The 19,842-nt window shown below is 41.4% G+C and overlaps 1 protein-coding gene across 3 annotated transcripts in view; it reads right to left on the bottom strand.

Annotated features, from left to right (window-relative positions):
* The window catches only part of LOC119649701 (adenylate cyclase type 6), a 518,692-nt gene that overhangs the window by 109,551 nt on the left and 389,299 nt on the right, over positions 1–19,842 (bottom strand). For all 3 annotated transcript variants that reach the window (XM_038051969.1, XM_038051970.1, XM_038051971.1), the window contains 2 exons: positions 16,854–17,072; positions 5,781–5,892 (listed from right to left, as the gene is read on the bottom strand). In XM_038051969.1, coding sequence (XP_037907897.1) covers positions 5,781–5,892; positions 16,854–17,072 — 331 coding nt within the window. The remainder of the gene's footprint in view (positions 1–5,780; positions 5,893–16,853; positions 17,073–19,842) is intronic.

The raw sequence follows: 19,842 nt of genomic DNA, 5'->3' as shown, positions 1-19,842 counted from the left end.
ATGGTACTGTAATCCTGTAGTATACCATTGCGGTCTTGAATGAAGTGCTCTAACACAGTTCAAGTCCCTTATCCAGTTCAACTACTGCACCAACGATTATTATTATTATAATTTGTGTTTAAATAAAATGCTTAAATCAAGTGTGGAGCTTTGTCAAAGCTTCATGACTTGGAATGGAGGTGTTATATAATATAGTCAATGATTCCATGACAGGTTTGTGCTTCGGAATTTCATCAATGTGATTATCCTTCCACCATGCCGTCTGGAAAAATGTATCCTAGTGATATCTCGAGGAGGTACTCTTTAATACTCTGATCTTTCATGCTTTATCAAAGACAAATCTATTTCAAACCCCTCGTATGTCATTGCGAAACCCTAGTATATCATCCCGGAGACGCAACAATAAAGACTAAGAAGCTTCTAAATCACTTGGGTCTTCACAAGGGGCTATAAGATTGCTTAGAAAACAAAGAAAAAATTATCGCAATCGTAGTGGATGACCGATCTCTGTGGCAATCAAAAGCAACAAGTGTCGTACTACTTACAAAACCAAAGAATGATACCTCAAAGGACAAGCCCAATTTCTAAGCGTGACATCGGAACATTTTTGCCCCAAGAACTCTGGGTGTACCGTTTGAAGATCCGGGTCAGGAGTGAAAAGGTAAGTGGGTTATATGCGGTACTTTGGGCTCGCATTCATTTTAAAAAAGGCTCCTGACCTAAGACCTTCCAATTCCAGTAGGAAATCTTCTGAATTAGTCGTGGATCCCACCGGAACAAGTCATTGCGACCATTCAAGAGGTTCTAGACGTAATCCTAGGGTTCTTGGTCCGGTCCAGCATTAAGTTGATGCGGACTTAGGACCCCATCATTCTCAAAGCGAATATTTCAGCTCTGGCCAAGCTCTGGTCAATAAGGCGGATTTGCGCTCAATATAATTCATAGGCATGTCGTGTTCTACGAATTATATAAAGGAGCACTTAACATCTGCGAGCCGCTACGGTCACGCTTCTCCCAGGGCAGAGGTGAGGCAGCGTCTGACGATTTGCCTCTGCATGGTAAGAAACCGTAAAGCCGCCATCGCTTGCTTTTTTGTCCTAGGGAATATTCTTGGGTGAGCTATTACGGGATTTAAGTGTCTTGAAAGAACTCTCTAAGTGAGATCACAGGATAATCAGATTTGAAATTGAGATAGGTACAATAAAAAAGAGTTCGAGGCAAAAAGTTGGGAAAGCCGATACAAGTCACCTGACCAATAATGTATGAAGTTTAGAATAGTTTACAATTTAATTTTAAACTGTGTACAAGTGAAATTGTTTTGTATACGAGGGACCTGACAAAGAAACCCAAAACTTTTTATACCTGAAGTGTATATCCGGTAAACATACCTGGTATTCAATTTGATGTGGTACTGACATTTTACTTCTTAGAGAGTACCATTTGACGTAAAAGAGGCAACTTTGACCTACTGCAACTTTGTTAATAATAATATGATTTCCACCAAGGTTTCCTGCATGTTACAGCCTATGTTAATGCTAAATTTTACGGGTCTAGGATGAACAGTAAATTAAAAAAAATATTCATAATGTAGTATTATTAACTCTATTTGAGCAGATATCGGTGTTGAGGATATTTCGGGACCTAGATGCCATATAGACGCATCATCATGATTTTTTTTAGATATTTCTGGTGGGTGGTTTCCGAGAATGTCCCCTTAATTTTATCCTTCTATGACCCCCTCACTCGCTGGTTTCGCAATCAGCTTCAAAACTAAGACGTGATTTGGAAAGAAGTAATCGAAACCTTTTATTTGATATTTACACCCCCCAACGTAGAATTGCCACCTTTACATCACCTTTTATACGAATAGGTAATGATTTCTGAGAAAAGGGGTGGGGTCGACACCCACTTTAGCACGCAGCAAGCCCGCCGTTGATGTGACAAAGATCGACTTCTTAAAGCATCATCGGCATCATGCTCTTTGGCGATGCCACAATGTTTTTGGGACGACACAGGGTTATACGCTACTCCAACGTTCACGAATACCCCCCATCGCGTACTTGCCTTTCAGAATTTCTTCTGCTATTTCAAGGCATGAAGAGGACTTTCCACTTTGGTAAGCATGTTGGGTTTCATTTAGTGGGTGTAAATTTGTCGCGTTTCAGTAAGAAAAGGTCAAATTGATTCGTCTTAAGTTCTTTTGATTTAAACAATCATTTTCACCAGGGATCGGTATGAAGACTGCCTTAAGCTTCTGCCAAGGGGTATACACATAGCCTGGATCAAAACATACCACAAAGTATTTCTTAGAAGCTGCTGGAGTGGCTCAATGCCTTTCTTTTGGCATCGCTGGATAGATGCCATCGATGTGATAGCTCTTACTTCTCTATTGAAAATAACCTTTCTCGCCGTGTTCGTATTTCCCTTGTAACACTTTCATGCAGTTCTGTTACCGGTTGTTCCGGATGGTGGCCTTCCATGACAGCCTGTACTGATTGGACTCTGGAGTCAGTGAAAGTTGCACCCGGTTTTCTAAGAAAGTCCAACTTGGCCGACTCATCCCTTTTAAAACCTCTACACAGACTTGGAGTATTTCTTTCGCCTTGCTGTTCCTCACAGCCTGTAATATTCATGCAGTAAGTTCGAAAAGTTTAACCATTATAACCAAAGGTTGGTTTGGAAGGTAGTTTCCTTTATAAGCCAATAAAGGAAACAAGCTTCCAAATCAATCTTTTACTTAGAACTTTGGCTAACTCAGTGCTTCCTAATTCAAACCAGTTTAACCACTTTTGTAGTTCTTGGTTCCATTAGGGAACCATTTTACCGCATTCGCTTCAGAAAATGGGGCAAATTTCTCTCATAGCAAGGCCCCAATTGATCTTATATTGCTAAGGAGTCCTTGTTCGCCTAAGAAGCTGCACTTTGTTTCCAAGAAGTTCATTGAATTTTCCATCTTTGTATTACAGTCTTTTCGCCCGCAATCGCCAGATTGAATTATAGGTGTCGGTGATCTGACAGTGAGACTTTATTGAGTGTCCGCCAGTCTATAACCAACTCTAATACCTTTGAAGTGCAGATTCTTAGGTTAAATACTTGATTTTTTCTTGGCCCCATGCATGTAGAGGCGCATCTTACGTTTGTAGCAGCAAGACCAGCTGAAGTAATAAAATCAAATAGTTTCTTTCCTTTAGGATTGCATTTGCTATCACCTCAGCGAATATATTTAGCTTTCGCATCGATACCTATTTTGAATGCGAGACTACTTGATTCTCCATACGCTATAAGATGGCTTGGTTTTTGCGTCGGTGGAGGACTGAAATAATCATAGGGTAAGTAACCATAGGCAAATATGACGTTTTTCCTCTCGCCATTAATCGAGTATTGTAAGGTGACCGTAACTAGTCCTGAGAACAGAATTGGCTCACCATACTTGCCTCTAACAGTTTTGACGTCTGATCACAGGTTCTCGGTTTCATGGATCTTTAATTATAAAACATCCCCCTCAACTGATCCAATACCACAGATTTGATGAAATCAAACCAGTGGCAGTGATTTGATCAATTTTTATGTTTTTTGACATAAGCTTAGTCTAATATGTAATAGAAACCATTTAGGAGCGTATGACTCGGTTGATTTGTAACCAGGTTTCCCTCATACCGTGCCAACGACTCAATACCTGATGATTCATTACTTTGAGAATTGACGCATTTGGAAGTACCCACGTCCTCATCCATATAGGGTATCATCTTTTCACACAAGGCATTCTTCTATTTTCCACTTAACACCTTCTTTGGTTTGCGGTATCCAGTTTGTGTAGATCCGATCGCACAACCTGGCATCAAACCAGTTTTTTCTCGTCTCTGGCTTCTCTTTTTTCTGTTTGTTCCTTAAAAGCTCTAGGAGAAGTTACTAACAGGCAGCATTTACTCTGTAGTCCCATCGCCACTGTATGCACTATCTTCCGCGCAGAGTTACATTGTGCAGCAACTTGATTTATTTTCTGTTATTCGAAGACCATCATTGTTCTTCGCTTTCAAAATGAAGACGACGTTTTCCAGTTTCCTAAGGATCCTTCCTTTGAAGGCCTGGTATCTAATATCCAACATCGTCCTTACACTCGTCGGTGCACTCCGCCATTCGGCGCGAATTTCTTGATTGTTAAATCTTAGTTTCGTTTCCTGCTCCAAAATTGTTTTCCACAGACGCTTCCGGAGGATAATAAATTGTCTTTCTGACATTTTGCTATTCTTGGAGGAAACTTTCATGGCAGTGGTCAGAAATGGACTGTATCTTACGCATACACCCTAGTTTTCCCCCGTTCGTGTCCATCTTCGAATAGGAGGGACTAGCTCCGTTGAGATCTCTCTCGCTGATTCGATTACCGGCACCAAAGTACTCGTACATCTAATAAGTAGTACCCACACTTAATGGACCAGACTTGCGAATGCATTGCCGAAACGTATCCGTGCACATCATAGGTACTAAACCACATGTAGATACTATCGGATATTGAGGGCCAATGTTAAGCTTCCTTAGTACATTCGCAAATCCCGTCCATTGAGTTTGGGTAATGCCTAGTAGATATACCGGCAGACTGATCCTAGTTTTCGAAGGGAGTGTGGCGTTGCCCACCATAAATATGTTCGTGTTACGCTACTTTCGTGCATCACTGCTGCCCGAAGAGTTTGCTGTGTCCAGTGTGGGTCTCACCGAGGTTACCAGTGTGGGTCCCACAGAGGGTACCAATTTATCCCCCATCCCCGATGCAACCTCTGATCATTTTCCTAGGCGTCATGAATGCGATTAGGGGTTAAAGAAGACAAATCACACTTTTTATCAAATTCTGAAAAGATCTTTTTGGAATGTAAAGATGGTTGGCGGAGAACCCACGAGGCTTTCTTAGAGATCAGTGCTTTATCTTGATCATGACGTTACGCATGAATATTTGATGAGATCAGTTAAAAAATTCTTAAAAAAAGTTACTATATGAATTATTTCGAAAACCATATTGAAAATTTACGGGATTTAATTTTTATATAATATGAATTTGTATCCAATTATTTTCGAAGAGACGTACGTGGATTCGTGGAAATATATATAAGTTAATGCACAATATCTGGTGTATTGTATTTCATATCATACAACTCTCAACATTTATTGAAAAATTTCAAAAATTGAAACCATTGTACATTCGATTTGCAGTTTCCTTTTATATGGAACTCAAAGGACGATTTTTCAGATGACTGATGCACATAACTGACCCAACACAATGCATGGAATTTAGATACACAGCGCAGAGAGCTTCCGATATTTCAATAAGGAGTCGTTTACAAATAAAAATTTCAATCATTCTCTTTGAATATCGTTGTCCACCCTTAACGTCAACGGAAGTTAGCAAGTGACACACAATACGTAAATTGCGTTCCAGGATTTCAAGAACTGCATACTCAATTTTATATTCATGTGTCTACACGGTACAATATTCTGTACTATGTAGTTATATTCACCTGCAGCCAAAGTATAGAATGAGAGATGGGAAGTATCACATTGTGCTCTTTGTACATTTACGGTGTAAACTATGATGCCGCGATGCATGACATGATGCAACATATTACGTGCATATGAAGAATTCCTTCCCTTTGAACACATAATTCGGTTTTCCGAAATTAAAATCACTTCCTTTACTTAGAAACTAGAATTACACATGCTATATACTTATATATTTCGTTTTCTAAAGTGATCCCCTTGTGACGTGAGAAATACTGAAATTGCGCACTTACCCTGTAATAAAGGTTGCTGAACATCTCGTTGTTGAATCATTGGGCTATTACACGTTGAACCTGAATGTGTCGAATCTATTGAATCATCTACATTACAACGTGTGACGCCAACCTGCAAAGGAAAAAAGTGTGTTAGGGATTTAATATTTCGTAGACGAAGAGGATTTGAGAAGCTTATCCAAAATGTCATTCAAAAGTAAACGAAAGTTTAACTGAATTCATACAAACTTTCAGAAGACTTAACTTTTTCTAAATATTGCGCAGTGAATGAAACCTTATTTTCACGTAAATTTTCGGTCCACCTGCATCTTTGTATGTGACAGAAGATTCACTCGAAAATAATGTAGTTCTCACGAAATTTGGTAGATCATAGAATCCAACAAATCTATACGGTGCTGGTTCAAAGGAGAAGCTCTTTATTCATGTGAAATACGCCTTTGGAATTTTTCCTCAAAATATAGTGCGAACATTCTGAAATACTCTTATGTCTGACTCTACTTACGAAATAGAAGAGTGGGGAGTCAATAAGTTCAAGGTTAAGAGTGTGAGGAACATCCTTCTCAGAAACCATTCAACCTAGAAAAGTTTATGTATTACTGATACTATCACAGGGCAGATCCCTGGAAGGCAAAATATCTTTTTTTAGCGAAGTCTGTGAAAGGATTTTGCTGTATTCTCGAAAAACTTTAAAATTTGCTTCATTCATTCATTAATGGATGCTGCGAGGTAATTTAAGTGCATGTGCCCTTCAGAAACCAACCAAATTAATTGCATAAATCAAATACATTATTTAAAACTCTAGTCTACTCAACTTGGCAGAATCCGTAAGCTACTTAGTGTCAGAAACAAAATTGCAATATTCTGTCGAAAATTGGTAAGATGCGGAAATGCTAATTAACTGAGAAGGTGGTTCAGAGGAAAACATGCAAAATACAAACATTTAAGCAAGAAACTCTTCAAATTATAGCGTAATTGTAGCACGTCAACCACACCTACGCGATATCGTTCGCGGCTCCCTGAATTACACTTCAGCTAATCCCCTCCCCATTTCCTGACATACCAGCACTTTTCCTCTGTTCTTCGCAATGCCATTGCCGCCCCTCCTTAATGTGTGGCCTATCCACTGCCACTTCTGCCATTCCATCAGAGTGCATGCCGGTACCAGGCCCGTGCACCGACCAAGTTCTTCGTTTGCATATACAAATTGATTGATGCTTTCGATGCTCGATTACCCGTCAGACTGAGAAGAGCCTTGGATTTTGTTCGTGTTTATCTTCAGTCCAACTCTACTTTTCTCTCTTTCCAAATCCAGAGCCATTTGGCCTAGGCCCATGACCCCGTGAAAGAGTAAACTGATGTTATCAGTGTAGTCGAGGTGTTTGAGTAAAGATATTACCGTCCGTTAAATTCCACGTAGTCAGGACAAGACATGAGGCATGAAGAACTTCACCGATAAGAAGAAGAAATAATATCGGTGACAGGATGCAACCTTGGCGGACTCTGCTTCGGAACTGTAAATCTTCTAAGATCTTACCTCGGCGCATCACATGACATTTTGCGTCATCGTATGTCGCTTGATAAGAGCTGGTTGGGAGGCTGGCGTTGGATGCGAATGAACGTGGGCCGAAATTTATAGCAAGGGATTTTAATGTGTGGGATCTTGAAAAGTTGGGACCTCTGAAAAATGGCATTAGCCATAGAGGTCTCTCAAAATTCAGAGACTCAGACTCCAGCAGCAGTAGCAATGGTCAAAAGAGGAAGAATGCTGGGAATTGCGACGCACTTACCGATTAGCAACAAGAAGGCTTCGAGGGGAAAGACCACGATAAATCGGTGCTCGGCGCTCTGTTCCTCACTGCAAAAATAATGAAAAGCAAATAGAGGTTTAGTCCGGCGAGTGCGGGATATCCCATTTTCCAAGCATATTCAGAAGGAAGAACATTCCCTGCCTAAAAGAAAGTGTTTCTTGTATATAATAGGGAAGATGATAGAAAAGACTGACTATCTACTAAACTATGCACACGAACGATGATGAGCCTAACAAGGGAGATGATGAATTTTGGCGGATGTTGTGACGTGTGGACTTTGGATAGGCAAAATGCATTTAATTTCGCTAACTGGCCTCGAATTAAATGCGTAATGGCTGAAATACTTGATTATTTAACGTATTGAATAGAGAGTTACTTCTCGTAGAGGACTCCCTGAAAAGAGACGGAGGAGGGCCCCAGAAAGTGCGTCGAATAGTGGATGTACCACAATGCTCAGTATTGGACGCTTTGCTGTGGAATGTGATGTATAATGGATTGGCTGTACTTTCCACTAAAAAAGAGACTATGGTCGCCAGTTTTGCGGATGTTTTAGGTATGGTTGGGACAGCATAACCGGGAGCATGTGGTAGTTTGCGCAACGGAACCATTGAGAGCGGTGAAGTTTTGGCCAGGAAGTGCCGAACTGACTATGGCTAGTGAGAAGACATGGTCATGATCAAGATTCGGAGAAGTTGGTGGGCATATTGTCGCCTCCAAGGGGACTGTCACTGCATTATGGTTAAGAGTAACACAAGACTAAATTTCAGGTGACACGCTGGAACTTGCATGAATTTGCGCAAATTAATACAAAAACAGGTCAAGCTTTTGTCCTGGAAACAGGCGACTCATCAGACGCTGCCCCTACCTCACATTCGGAAATACAATAATTGTAGTTTTAATTATTTTTGTTTTGATATATTAATAAATAAATCATGAAAGCAAGAAATTTGTCCTCTTTAGTCGATGGTAATGAATTTTATGCGATAAGTTCCGGGCTAAGCTACTTGGATGTGAAGCAAGTTTATCAAAATATGTTAACTTCAGCTGATTAATTTCGTCATTATCTGTAAGATCACCAAGTCAAGATGGATATTGTAGTTAACTGGGATGCATGTTCGTTTCTCCAATGTGAAAGTGGCATGACTACATGTTGTTTCATTAACTTTGATTCTCCAGCGGACCAACCATTGCTCAACCTCTGCCAAGGCATGAGACATCATTAAATATGTGTGTCAGTTGAGTAAATGCAGATCTCGGCAGTTCTTGGACCATTTTGCCCGTAATAAGGTCGAAACCAAGAGCCTTTTTGTGGTCAATGTGGTCTTGCGAAAATGTTGCTGCTTCTTGTTGCACCAGATTCTTTTTCGTGTTCGGTAAAATGTTGGCATTCACGCCTAAGCTGTCGTTTTTTCTTATAAGCTGGTCTATTATTTTTGAACACTTTGAATGATCTGAAACTGCGCATTGGGACTTCGATGTTGCATGCAGGGCAGCTGATGTCGATACTTCAGCGAAACAATGTACAGCCTGGTCGGGATCGATGTTTGATTTCAAGGACACATTTGCGAAGAGATATGTATTCAATACTTTAGTCAATCAGTCATTTTGGTAGACTCGGATATTTGAAAAGTTATGAAAACCATTGAATGATCGCAACTTAATTCAAAACAAGGTTGTGTAGATAGTTGGTTTCTTTGTATATTTCTCGTTATGCCAAAGTCGATAAGATCAGGCATTTTACGGTGATCAGTTGGCCGTTGGGTGGCAACGTCAGCACCGAAAACCAACCAACCAGCAACGTCAAATTGCACTGGTCAAACGCGAAGAATAAAGATAGGAGCCTACAACTTTGAGGCCTTTGATAATTTCCCCTATCTAGGGTCAAAAATCATAACCGATAACAGCTATGATAATGAAATCCGAGCAACCGAGTAGCCAACAGAGCCTATTTTAGCTTACAAAAGCTGTTCCGCTCGAAACGTCTCACCATAGGGTCAAAGCTCTTAGACAATGATCTTGCCAGTCCTCATGTATTCCTCGGAGACGAAGAACGAGTAGGTTGTATGGTCATTCGAAACTACATCGAGCTCACAGGTCATCGATATGGCACCTCGGAGAGTTTTGCCTCTAGGCGAGATCAGTCTCGAGCCCCAATACGTGTGTTTAGCATTGAAGTGCCCAGCTACAATGAATCTTCTACTAAGCGAGTTGAAGAAACTTACAAATTGTACTACAGAAAAGGTAAATCTCAGAGGGATCCCCCCATTCTACTGCGTATATAGATGTGACTTGCATATAGTCCTTAGCAAAGTGCAAACGCCATACTCGATTTTTGATGAGGATTCCTGAACCACCATGACCTATTTAAAGTAATGATGACTTGCTTTCTTTTAACCGCCAAGTCCGAGGACTTCTTAGCACTGATAAAGGGAACAAGTGGTTCTCGAAATATTGGAATTTGCAAGATCAATAAATATCACTAGCGAATAGAAAAAAGCTAGTCGTAATTATTTTAAATAATTTAATCGCTAGAAACACCGCCAAATTACATTTAGATACCCATAACCTTTTCCATCAGGGTGCTTAGTATCGTAAAATTTGTAGCCGGATGAGTCTCCGATATAAGGAGGATGTCGAACCAACTGTTGACAAGGAATACTTTTTATGTTACTACCATTCGAACTCCGGCTCGTCGTGATCGGCTTCGCCATTTAGCTCTATCGAATGCCTGATCTGGGTGCAATCTCGAGGCTTTCAAATCCCCATCCAGCGTATCAAGCCACCGTTGCTTAGGTCTGCCTTTTGGACGTTTACCATCGACTTCGATGTTCAGACCAATCTTTGCAAGTGAATTCTCGTTTGCACGAATTGCGTGACCATCCCATCGAAGACGCCTCTCTCGCAACTTTTCCACGATCGGTGCAACCCCATAACGATCGTGGATATCCTTATTTCGGATGTGATCTAAACGTGTGACGCCACTAGCCCAACGTAGCATCTTCGTCTCCATTACCGCAAGACGCCGTTCATTGTCTTTTATGGTCGGCCAACACTCAGAACCATAGAGAGCGACTGGACGGACGACATTGCGGTAAATTTTAGATTTGAGACGTTCGTTGATACGTCGATCACAAAGGACACCAGTTGTGGAACGCCACTTCATCCAGGTTGCGTTAATGCATGAAGCAATTTCATAACGCAGCTCTCCATTGGCTGATAGCGTTGACCCGAGGTATTTAAATCGCTCAGTTCTGGGCAGATCACTGCCGCTGACAGTGATTGTGCCTGTTTCATGGGGATCGGTCGTCAAAAATTCAGTTTTGTTTAAATTCAATCTGAGACCGTGTTGCATGAGGCGATCATTCCATTTTTGAACAAGTCGCTCGAGATCATTTTTGCTATCAGATGCTAGGAAAACATCATATGCATAAAGCAGTGTGTAGGGCGCTGGACGTTGGATATCCCGTGTGACGGTGTCCATAACAAGGACAAAGAGAAGTGGTGAGAGGGCACTTCCTTGATGAACTCCAACAGAGACACGAAGCGGTTTTGGTACACCCGCCATACTTCGAACTTTACTTTTGGATCGTGGTAGAGCAATTGAACCCAGCGCACGAGTTCTTCTGGCACGAAGTGTTGTCGTAAAGCATACCAGATGAGTTCGTGTGGTACACGGTCAAACGCTTTCTCTAGATCCAGAAAGGCAATGTAAAGAGGGCGATACTTCTCACGGTGTTTCTGGTCGGGATCTTTGACTCACCGTCAATGAACACCGGGCATCCCTTGTAATTCACAGTGAGGTTGTTCCCGCCGTTACCACATTTTTTTTAACAGAGGGATCGCATATACTTGGAAATGTACAGTATCATTTGGTGTGTCCGAACACTTGACAGTTAAGGCATTGTGTAGGCCTTTTTCGTTTCATCGGTTCCTCAACTGTTATCCTCCGATGTAAAAGATAATGCAAGCTATAAATGGGATGTGTTTCACCTTTACTGAGTTTCTTAAATTGCGGCTCCAGCTCCACCTTAAATAATAGTTCTTAATGTTATATACCGATTTAATCTTAAAGCTTTCATCTGGGAGCGCTTCAGAGATTTCAGTTGGGCCAACTTCGGGTCCAATGCCTTTACTTACTGCTACTAGCCCTTGGCTCAAATCAAACAAAGTCTTTGGTGACTTTACGATAGTCGCCTTCACTCCACACCTGGACTTTTGTCTCGTCAAATTTGCCGTTTCTCATTGGGACAACATAGAAGTTGTTGCGTCAATCTTTTGAGTTAAGGAGTTAACTAACGTGGAACTGTTACGCTCACATAAGTAGATTGGTGGAGACTTGGGTAATTTTGTATTTTCAGTAGAATGTCCATTGTCTTCATTGAGAAAGATGTTGAATCGATTCTGTGAGAATTTGTTAATCGGAAATGTTTTGGCAATTTTCGCCAAACTTTCTTCTTGTTAGATTTAGGGCTCCTCGAGGGTTTAGTTGTGACTAGGATGTACTTATCTAATGTGCTGCTTTCACCTGCTCTCCGCCAGTCTTTATTTGCATTTTGGGTAAAGATTCAATACTGACTTTATTATTAGCCATCGGCGCTGATTGTCGACATACTTCGGCTTTCCAGGTATTTCTCTTGAGCAGTTTGAATGTGGAGCTGATCGAGGCTGGAATACCTGCGCACTTGCTCAAACGGTAAGGTTAGATACATGGCAGACATTTTAGCATCATGCTAGCAATAATGTCTTTTGGATGCTTCGTAAGTTAGGATTTCTTCAAGCGGAGCACCGAATCAACTCCTCGGAGTACTGTGCGCCGACAAAGAGCGCAGCGTGAACCTAACTTAAAAAAAAAACACTCAGGGACTTTGAAATTATATTTTTTTTTCGAAGAAGAAGAAAACTTTTTTGCACCTTATACTAGGAAGGAAACTTAGAATTTAAATAAACAGAGACGGTAAAGAAGTTTTGCAGCGAAACGCAGCGCTCAAAGGAAATGCAGAAGGTCTTACAGATCAGCGAAAAGTTACGGCGAGCATGTGACGCGTTCATGCCAAGGCTCTCAGGACAGCAGTCAAAGTAGCGCCAAATATGTTTGCTGAGGTATTCATCATATGTCACCCTGGCCAGACAAATAATAGTGGCAAACTATTCGAACGAACATTTACAACAGATTACTCCCAATTGCCGAGAAGATAAGTGGTCTCTCTGAGAATCAGTTCGGTTTTCAAAAGAGGAGGTCTACGACTAACGCAGTTAGCCTGATAGTTAACACAGCTAAGGCCGCACTTGACGAAGATAAATGCTCTGCAGTGATCACACTTTCAATTTCGTGAGATACTTGAGTCCCTGACAAACTTTGGCGGCCGAAGTACTTGGTGCGTACCATTGTCGACTGCTTAATCTACAGGCTTTTGTGCTACGAATCAGACGATGGAATAAAATTATATCGAATCACATACGGAGTCCCACAAGGGTCTGTCCTAGGGCCACTCTTGGGAATTATTATGTATAATGGAGTGGTAACGCCAAACTTTTTTACTGGTGTGGCTACTATTGATTGCGCGGAAGATATTGGGGTGAAGATTCTTGCGCACCTCCTCGAAGAAGTCGAGCTTTATGCAAATGTAGAAGCAGTCATAAGACGAAAGTAGTTCTTATTACCAAGCGGAGCAAGTGGACGACCATGAAAATCATAGTTGGAGCAAAAGCAATATGTAACAAGGTTACGGAGTGTGCAACAACGGAGGCATATAATATCGGAGCATTGATTGCGAGAATGTTACCAAATAAAGGTCAGTTTGGGTTGGAGCTGTGTATCTCAGAAGTGCACTCCGAACCTGTTGTACCCACAGAATAATCTCCGATGAAGTAGCCTTATATAAAGAATGATACTCTGTTGATAATCTAGCGAAAGAAGGAGAACGTTTTTATGATCAGGCGTATTTTTTTAAAATACGTTTTTTCACTGCTGCATTGAAAGCTACAACTAGGGTGCACTTGACAGCCGAAGACCTTGGTATTGTTTGTGGAAAGCGAAGCGAATATAAGCTGAAGTCGAAAAGGTTTTAGCAGCCATTCATAAGGAACTTAGGCAGGAAGAAGTCAGCCGGAACGTTAGAAGAGTACGAACGTAAACACGAATGCAGAAAAAATTCTGATCAAGCCCCGTGACGTAATACCATATGGGAGTTCTAAAGGGAGAGTGGAAGGAGAATGTGGTGGTTTTAGTGTAGTAGTAAGAGTTCCGCATAATCGCCTGGCAGAAGCCAGCGGTAGCTTTTGAAGCTTTCCAGCTTCTATCGACAAAAAATAGCCAGACAGACAGACAGATAGCAAACTGACTTTAATAAGGTTATAACACTATAATCTATTATCGCCCTGTAAGGATATAAAGCAATACGTACGTAGCGAAGATACTATATAGTTTACTGAACAAATGCCTTGCTTCAAATTCACTTTATTCGTGCCCCCAAATTCATATTTCCTGCGAACGTCTGTCATGGTGGTTATATATGTACAGTGGCTCCCAGCTTATTCGATGCAGTCACTCTTTTTAATTTAACATCACTGTACTATCAAAACCAAGGGATTTATCAATAAATTTTAAATGTAGATGTGTAGATGTCTTTTCAATGAACGAGTTTCGAATAAGGGGAAAATTGTTATGTTGTTTATGGGATATAGGACCGATGTTCTTGGGAGATTGCCGAATTTCAGCTTACAACTCACAGCTTATTTGATACTTTGACACTTTCGGTTGTTGCGCATTTCGGAGGTATTTTTTTATTTTACGAGTTTTTTGTCGTGTTTGGTCATAATAAGATCACACTTTTTAAGTATTATAATTTTGGAACCCTGAGTACAACTATTGGTAAGTTTTCCCCCAACAATGGAGCAGTGTGAACTGTTAATTAACCGCTTTAAAAAAGGGCAGTGTTCGTAAAATTGCTGAAACTGTCAATTCAAATACCTCTGAAGTCTAGCACATAATTGAGCTTTTTGTACATAAAAAGTTATTGGAAAATAAGGGTAGAAAATCGCCAAATTTAATTTTTACGGGCCAGGCTAGCTACTCCGAAGTTGGCTAGTTACGTTCGTGATAAATCAGGAAAGTCGTGTAGATCTGAAACCGTCTGACCATGGTTGAAACGGTCGTGTAGCTAGAAGTCTTAAAATGTGGTAATTTTTACGAATGAGTCAAAGTTTAACATTTTCGGCTCCTATGGAATTTCTTATCGCTGGCACAAAGTAAATACCAAGGTGAGCAAAGACAACCTCAAAAGAACTATGAAGCATGGGAATGGTCTTGCTATGGTTTGGGCCTGAATTTCCGTAGTCGGAGTTGATGGCCTACTTTTATTGGGGGAACACTGAACTAAGTGCATTACCTCGTTACACTAGAAAAAAATTATCGGAAAGTGCCGAAAAACTGGGCGTACAGGAAGATTCCACTTCCACCAAGATAAGTCCGGAAATGTGCAAACTTGGGTGAGTTGGAACTGGTCGTAAGTAATGTCACCACCGACACAGTCTCCTGATATAAACGTCATCGAGAATTTATGGGCAATGTTGGATAACAATATAAGGAAATTTTAGATTTCGAGAAAACCTCAAGAAATCCTTGCTGCTTGTTGGTGATATGGGGAAAAAAATACTCCTGGTTTTACATATAGGCTGGTTAACTCAATGCCAAATGGGCTCCAGGATATTATTATGGCGAAAGGATATCTAACTAAATAATAATTGTTAGCACACATGTTTTATTCAACAATTTGAAACTGTATCAAATAAGCTTTGACCTAAAATATTGTATTGTTTTGGTTTTCACGTTTTCTAGCTCTTACACAGTTCTGCTTTGAAAAATCAAAAAAGCCTAATTGAAAAGCAGATTCCTTTCTTTAAAACATTTTTGATAATGAAAATAGTTTTTGACTTATTGAACCAGCAATTTTTCAAAAAAGCACTGTATTTGATAAGCTGGGAGTCACTGTATATTTACTTTGCTCTTCTAAAATATCGTCTGCAAATCCACTCTTCTCACCTAGTACCACGCGTTTCTGTTCAATAAAAAGGCAGCAATGGCAAAGGCAATCCAATGGTTTTTCATTTTGCAACGATTCGGAATTCGAGATTGAAAGTGTAGGAAACCATCGTACCTTCGTAGGTTGAACTCAATTTCGATATACATATGAATGTATATTTCATGTTTTCCTGTTTAGATCCGTCTATATTTATATTAGGGCAACCTACCCACTTTAGCACCTGATTCCTATAGTTGAGTGTTCACTTCCTTAACCTTTGAATTAAACTCCAATTTCACTTATGTATATTTTTTCAACTTTCTTTTTCTTAGTATTACGTCGAAGACTTTTTATTTCTGAGGCTCATTTCGAATTTTGCGTTTAAAGCGTTCCCTACTTTCTTTATGATTCTCCCCCGTTGTTTGGGGACTGATTGCTTTCCACCTTCCGGACGTTTGCCTATGTTTTGCAAATATTTGAACATTTTCCGACCACGTTTAGCTGCTGTCCCTTCACATTCCTAGCATATTGTCCATTATTCTTTATTTTCACAAAAAGCATGACGTTGTCAACATGTCAACTACTGATATTCTTAGAGCCTCTTTTCGAAACTTGACAGATTGTCGTGAAAATTTGAAAATTACGTTGATGTCTTGAGTTTTCAGTAGGCGATTTTTTCATCCTTGCTGGGATTTTCGCCGTAGAACATTCTTCAGTACTAGCTCCCTCGCAAACTTGTAGAAAGTAATCTGTAATCTGTACTTTGGTTTAAAGTACTTAGTTTCGAAATACTTAGGGCAATTTTTATGAACAATCAGAGCGGTTAAACCGTACCAGGATTCATTTTTATCAATGAGAATGATTATGGTTATTCAAGGACTCTGACCTCGTATGAATTTGGGCAAAGCAATTGAAACTCCGGATGCCAGCGAAAATATTCTGTAGTAACTTCGTAACGCTAAGTGGAAGTTGTAAGGAATCCGGAGCAGTTATAACTTTTCGGCATGATGCTCAGCATATTTAATAAATATTACTCGGTCCTTCCCGGCAGAGTATGGTCTCGACGATCTGAACACTTGCACTCAATCGACAATTAAACACTTCAACCGAGAAAAACCGATTTTCACTTGGAATTTTCCGGAACGACACACATACACCATGACTCAATCATAAATCTTTATTGAGAATCGAAACTATAAATCAAACTTGTGGGAAGAAAACCGTGAAAAGATATTGGAACTTACCGCTATCAAGCTGCTGCTCACAGAACTTCGACCACCCTTCGATGGGTTGAAATGCTCGATGACCTCCCAATTTGATTTCTTCGGTGTTGCTGGTTGAGTTGACGGGGGTGGATTCGGGAGCGGTTGCACTTGCAGTTCAAGTGATACTTGTGGCGAACGTGATTGCCGTAAAGATGCTGAACGTCTTGTGAATTTGGTTCTTTTCAACGTATTGCTTTCCTGGAAGGCAAAGCAGACACTTTTATAGTATACAGTTACTATAAAACCCAACCATCCATACAATTAATTTAATTTTATGGGTATAGGGGAACTATTAATAATAGAAGCGATTTAATTAACTTGGGTATTTAATACGCACACAAAATTCACTGGTGATAGTCCCCATATTGTGTGATGCTGTAAAATGAAATTCGAAATCCTTACTTCAAGAGAATATTGCGGAACAATGGAGCTTTGGCGTTGGGTGAGGGGACGGAACAGTGAACAAGGCTCAATATACCTTTGCTGACAATATATTGTAATTCAGCGAAAATAAAGGCTAATATGATTAAGGTCTTATGAGTAAATTCCACTATAATACCGCAGAGAAGCCCGTGGGGCCAAACGGGAGGAAATACAAGCATTCAATTGTTATAAGCTATGAAATTAAAATGAATAGAATTCATGGCGAGAAGAATTTACTTTCCACAGTTCTCCCAAAGGTAAGGCCATGATGAGAAACTACGAAGAAAGTGACGCAGTACAAAAGGTTTTCCGTTCGACCGATGAATTGATGATGAGTTTCTAAGGAAGTGAAAGATGAAATGTTTAACTAACACAAAAACCAATATCATTGAAGACCCTAGTTCATAGATTGTAAGAATAAAATGGGGTTGAAGTGGAAATATGGAAACGGTGTAGGCGCTAATTGTGGCATTTGATATAGTAGCTGCCCCGGGGAACGTAGTGGTAACTGCAAAGTTCATTGGGAATGAATTATTGTCTCCAAATGCCCAAAAATTATTACTCCATTTGGAAGGACTCTGGCATATTTGCTATTGAGTAAGTATAACCGTCATCTGAAATGAATGACTGTCCCCTTTGTTTAATAAAGCAATTAAATTACAATTGTCACAGTTGGGTTAATATTTCATCGGAACAAGGACGTTCCCTATCACTCTACTTGTAAAAGGGGTCTTAGCGAGCATTAACGCACATATTATTGAGGGAAAAGTTATTGGTTAGCGAACATTCTGGTTTATTGTTTCATTTTATTTTCATTCCAAATTTATGCACACCTCCTTGTTGGTGACTCTAGATAGGTACCAGAAAGCCTAATGATGAATTAATAAGAGTGGTGACGGTGGCAGCCTCAGTTACAACGGGCTTCTGATTAGTGCCTTCTCCTGGCTCCGAACGGAAATTTTGATAAGGATTTCCACCATCGATGCCTGACCTCTCTGCTCTTAGCCTAATACACAACTATTTATTATTAACTTCTTAGCGTCATGGGTAGGTAGGTATCAGTGGCCGCTCCGAGGAGCCTAATTAGCGCTTTGGTGCGCCGTTTTGATGCCACAAACTCCTAAGACCGTGACTGTTGTTACAGGAACAGGGAAGCGGAGTCCAGCTGGCTCGGATCTTCAGAGCCAGCCCGTAGCATTCACGAAGGAAAGCAGCTCTCCGACCCTGTAACTAGAAATCTCACTGAGGTCCCCAAAGAATGGTTTACCCAGTGTCCGCAGCCTGACTCGAGCCAGAGCCGGGCAATCGCAGAGAAAGTGCATGAGGGTTTCCCCTCCTTCTCCGCAGCTTCGGCAATGCGAGTTGTAGGGTAAGCCGAGCCTAGCGGCATGGTCCCCTATGGGCCAGTGCCCCGTGCAGACCGCCGTAATCTTGAATGCATTTGCACGCGTCTGGCACAGGAGCTCTCGTGATCGGGCTATGTTATAAGCGGGCCAAATTCTCCTTGATTTGGCACAGCTTGTAAGCCTTCGCCATCTCAGGCTCGCGGCTGCTAGGTAGTGCGAGTAGACTCGGCCCCCGACAGCCGCCAGCGGAACACCGACTGTGTTCCCCGAGGGACTGCCAAGAGCAGAGCCATGCCTGGCCAATCCGTCAGCCCGCTCATTCCCTTCTATATTCCTATGCCCGGGAACCCAGAGGAGAGTGATCTTGAGCGTGCCGCCCAGATGGTTGAGCGTGTCTCTGCACTGCCCCACCAACCGGGAAGATGTCGTCGTTGAGTACAAGGCCTTGATGGCCGCTTGGCTGTCGGTCAGAATGGCTATGTTACGCTTGGGACTCGAATCACGCTCCAGCCATCGACAGACTTCCAATATCGCCAGTACTTCCGCCTGGAATACATTTGCGAAACCTGGGAGACCATACGACTTGGATACACCGTGTGTATTCGAGAAAACCCCCGCGCCGACTCCATAGGCCATCTTTGATCCGTCCGTAAAGAATACCGTGTCATAGTCTTGCAACACGCCGCCGGTCTTCCACTTTGCCCTGGTTGGAAGGTCCACAGCAAAGTTTCTCGTGAAGTTCAGCTTGCGTGTGACATAGTCCGTGGGGGATGTCCAGATTTCTCGAGGTATTTCATCTAGAACGTTGCTGTGGCCGTAGGACTTCGCTGCCCAGCATCCGGACTCACGCAGTCTTACGGTACTGCACGCTGCAACATATTTGATGTGGAGGTCAAGGGGGAGGAGATGCAGGAGTCCATTGAGAGCATCTGCCGGGCAAGACTGCAGAGCCCCCGTAGCACCTGCACACGCGGTTCTTTGAATCCTATTAAGCTTCGTTCTATTGTATTTCTTCTTCAAAGCCTGCCACCATACAATAGATCCGTACGTCAGGATCGGACGCACTACAGCGGTGTACATCCAGAGAACCATCCTCGGCTGGAGACTCCATTTCTTTGCAAAGGTTCTCTTACAGGCATAGAAGGCTATACAGGCCTTCTTAACCCTCAGTTCTATGTTCAACCTCCAATTTAGCTTAG

This window comes from Hermetia illucens, chromosome 2 (genome assembly GCF_905115235.1).
Source record: "Hermetia illucens chromosome 2, iHerIll2.2.curated.20191125, whole genome shotgun sequence".
Taxonomy (NCBI): domain Eukaryota; kingdom Metazoa; phylum Arthropoda; class Insecta; order Diptera; family Stratiomyidae; genus Hermetia; species Hermetia illucens.
This window is presented reverse-complemented; position numbering and strand designations above follow the sequence as displayed.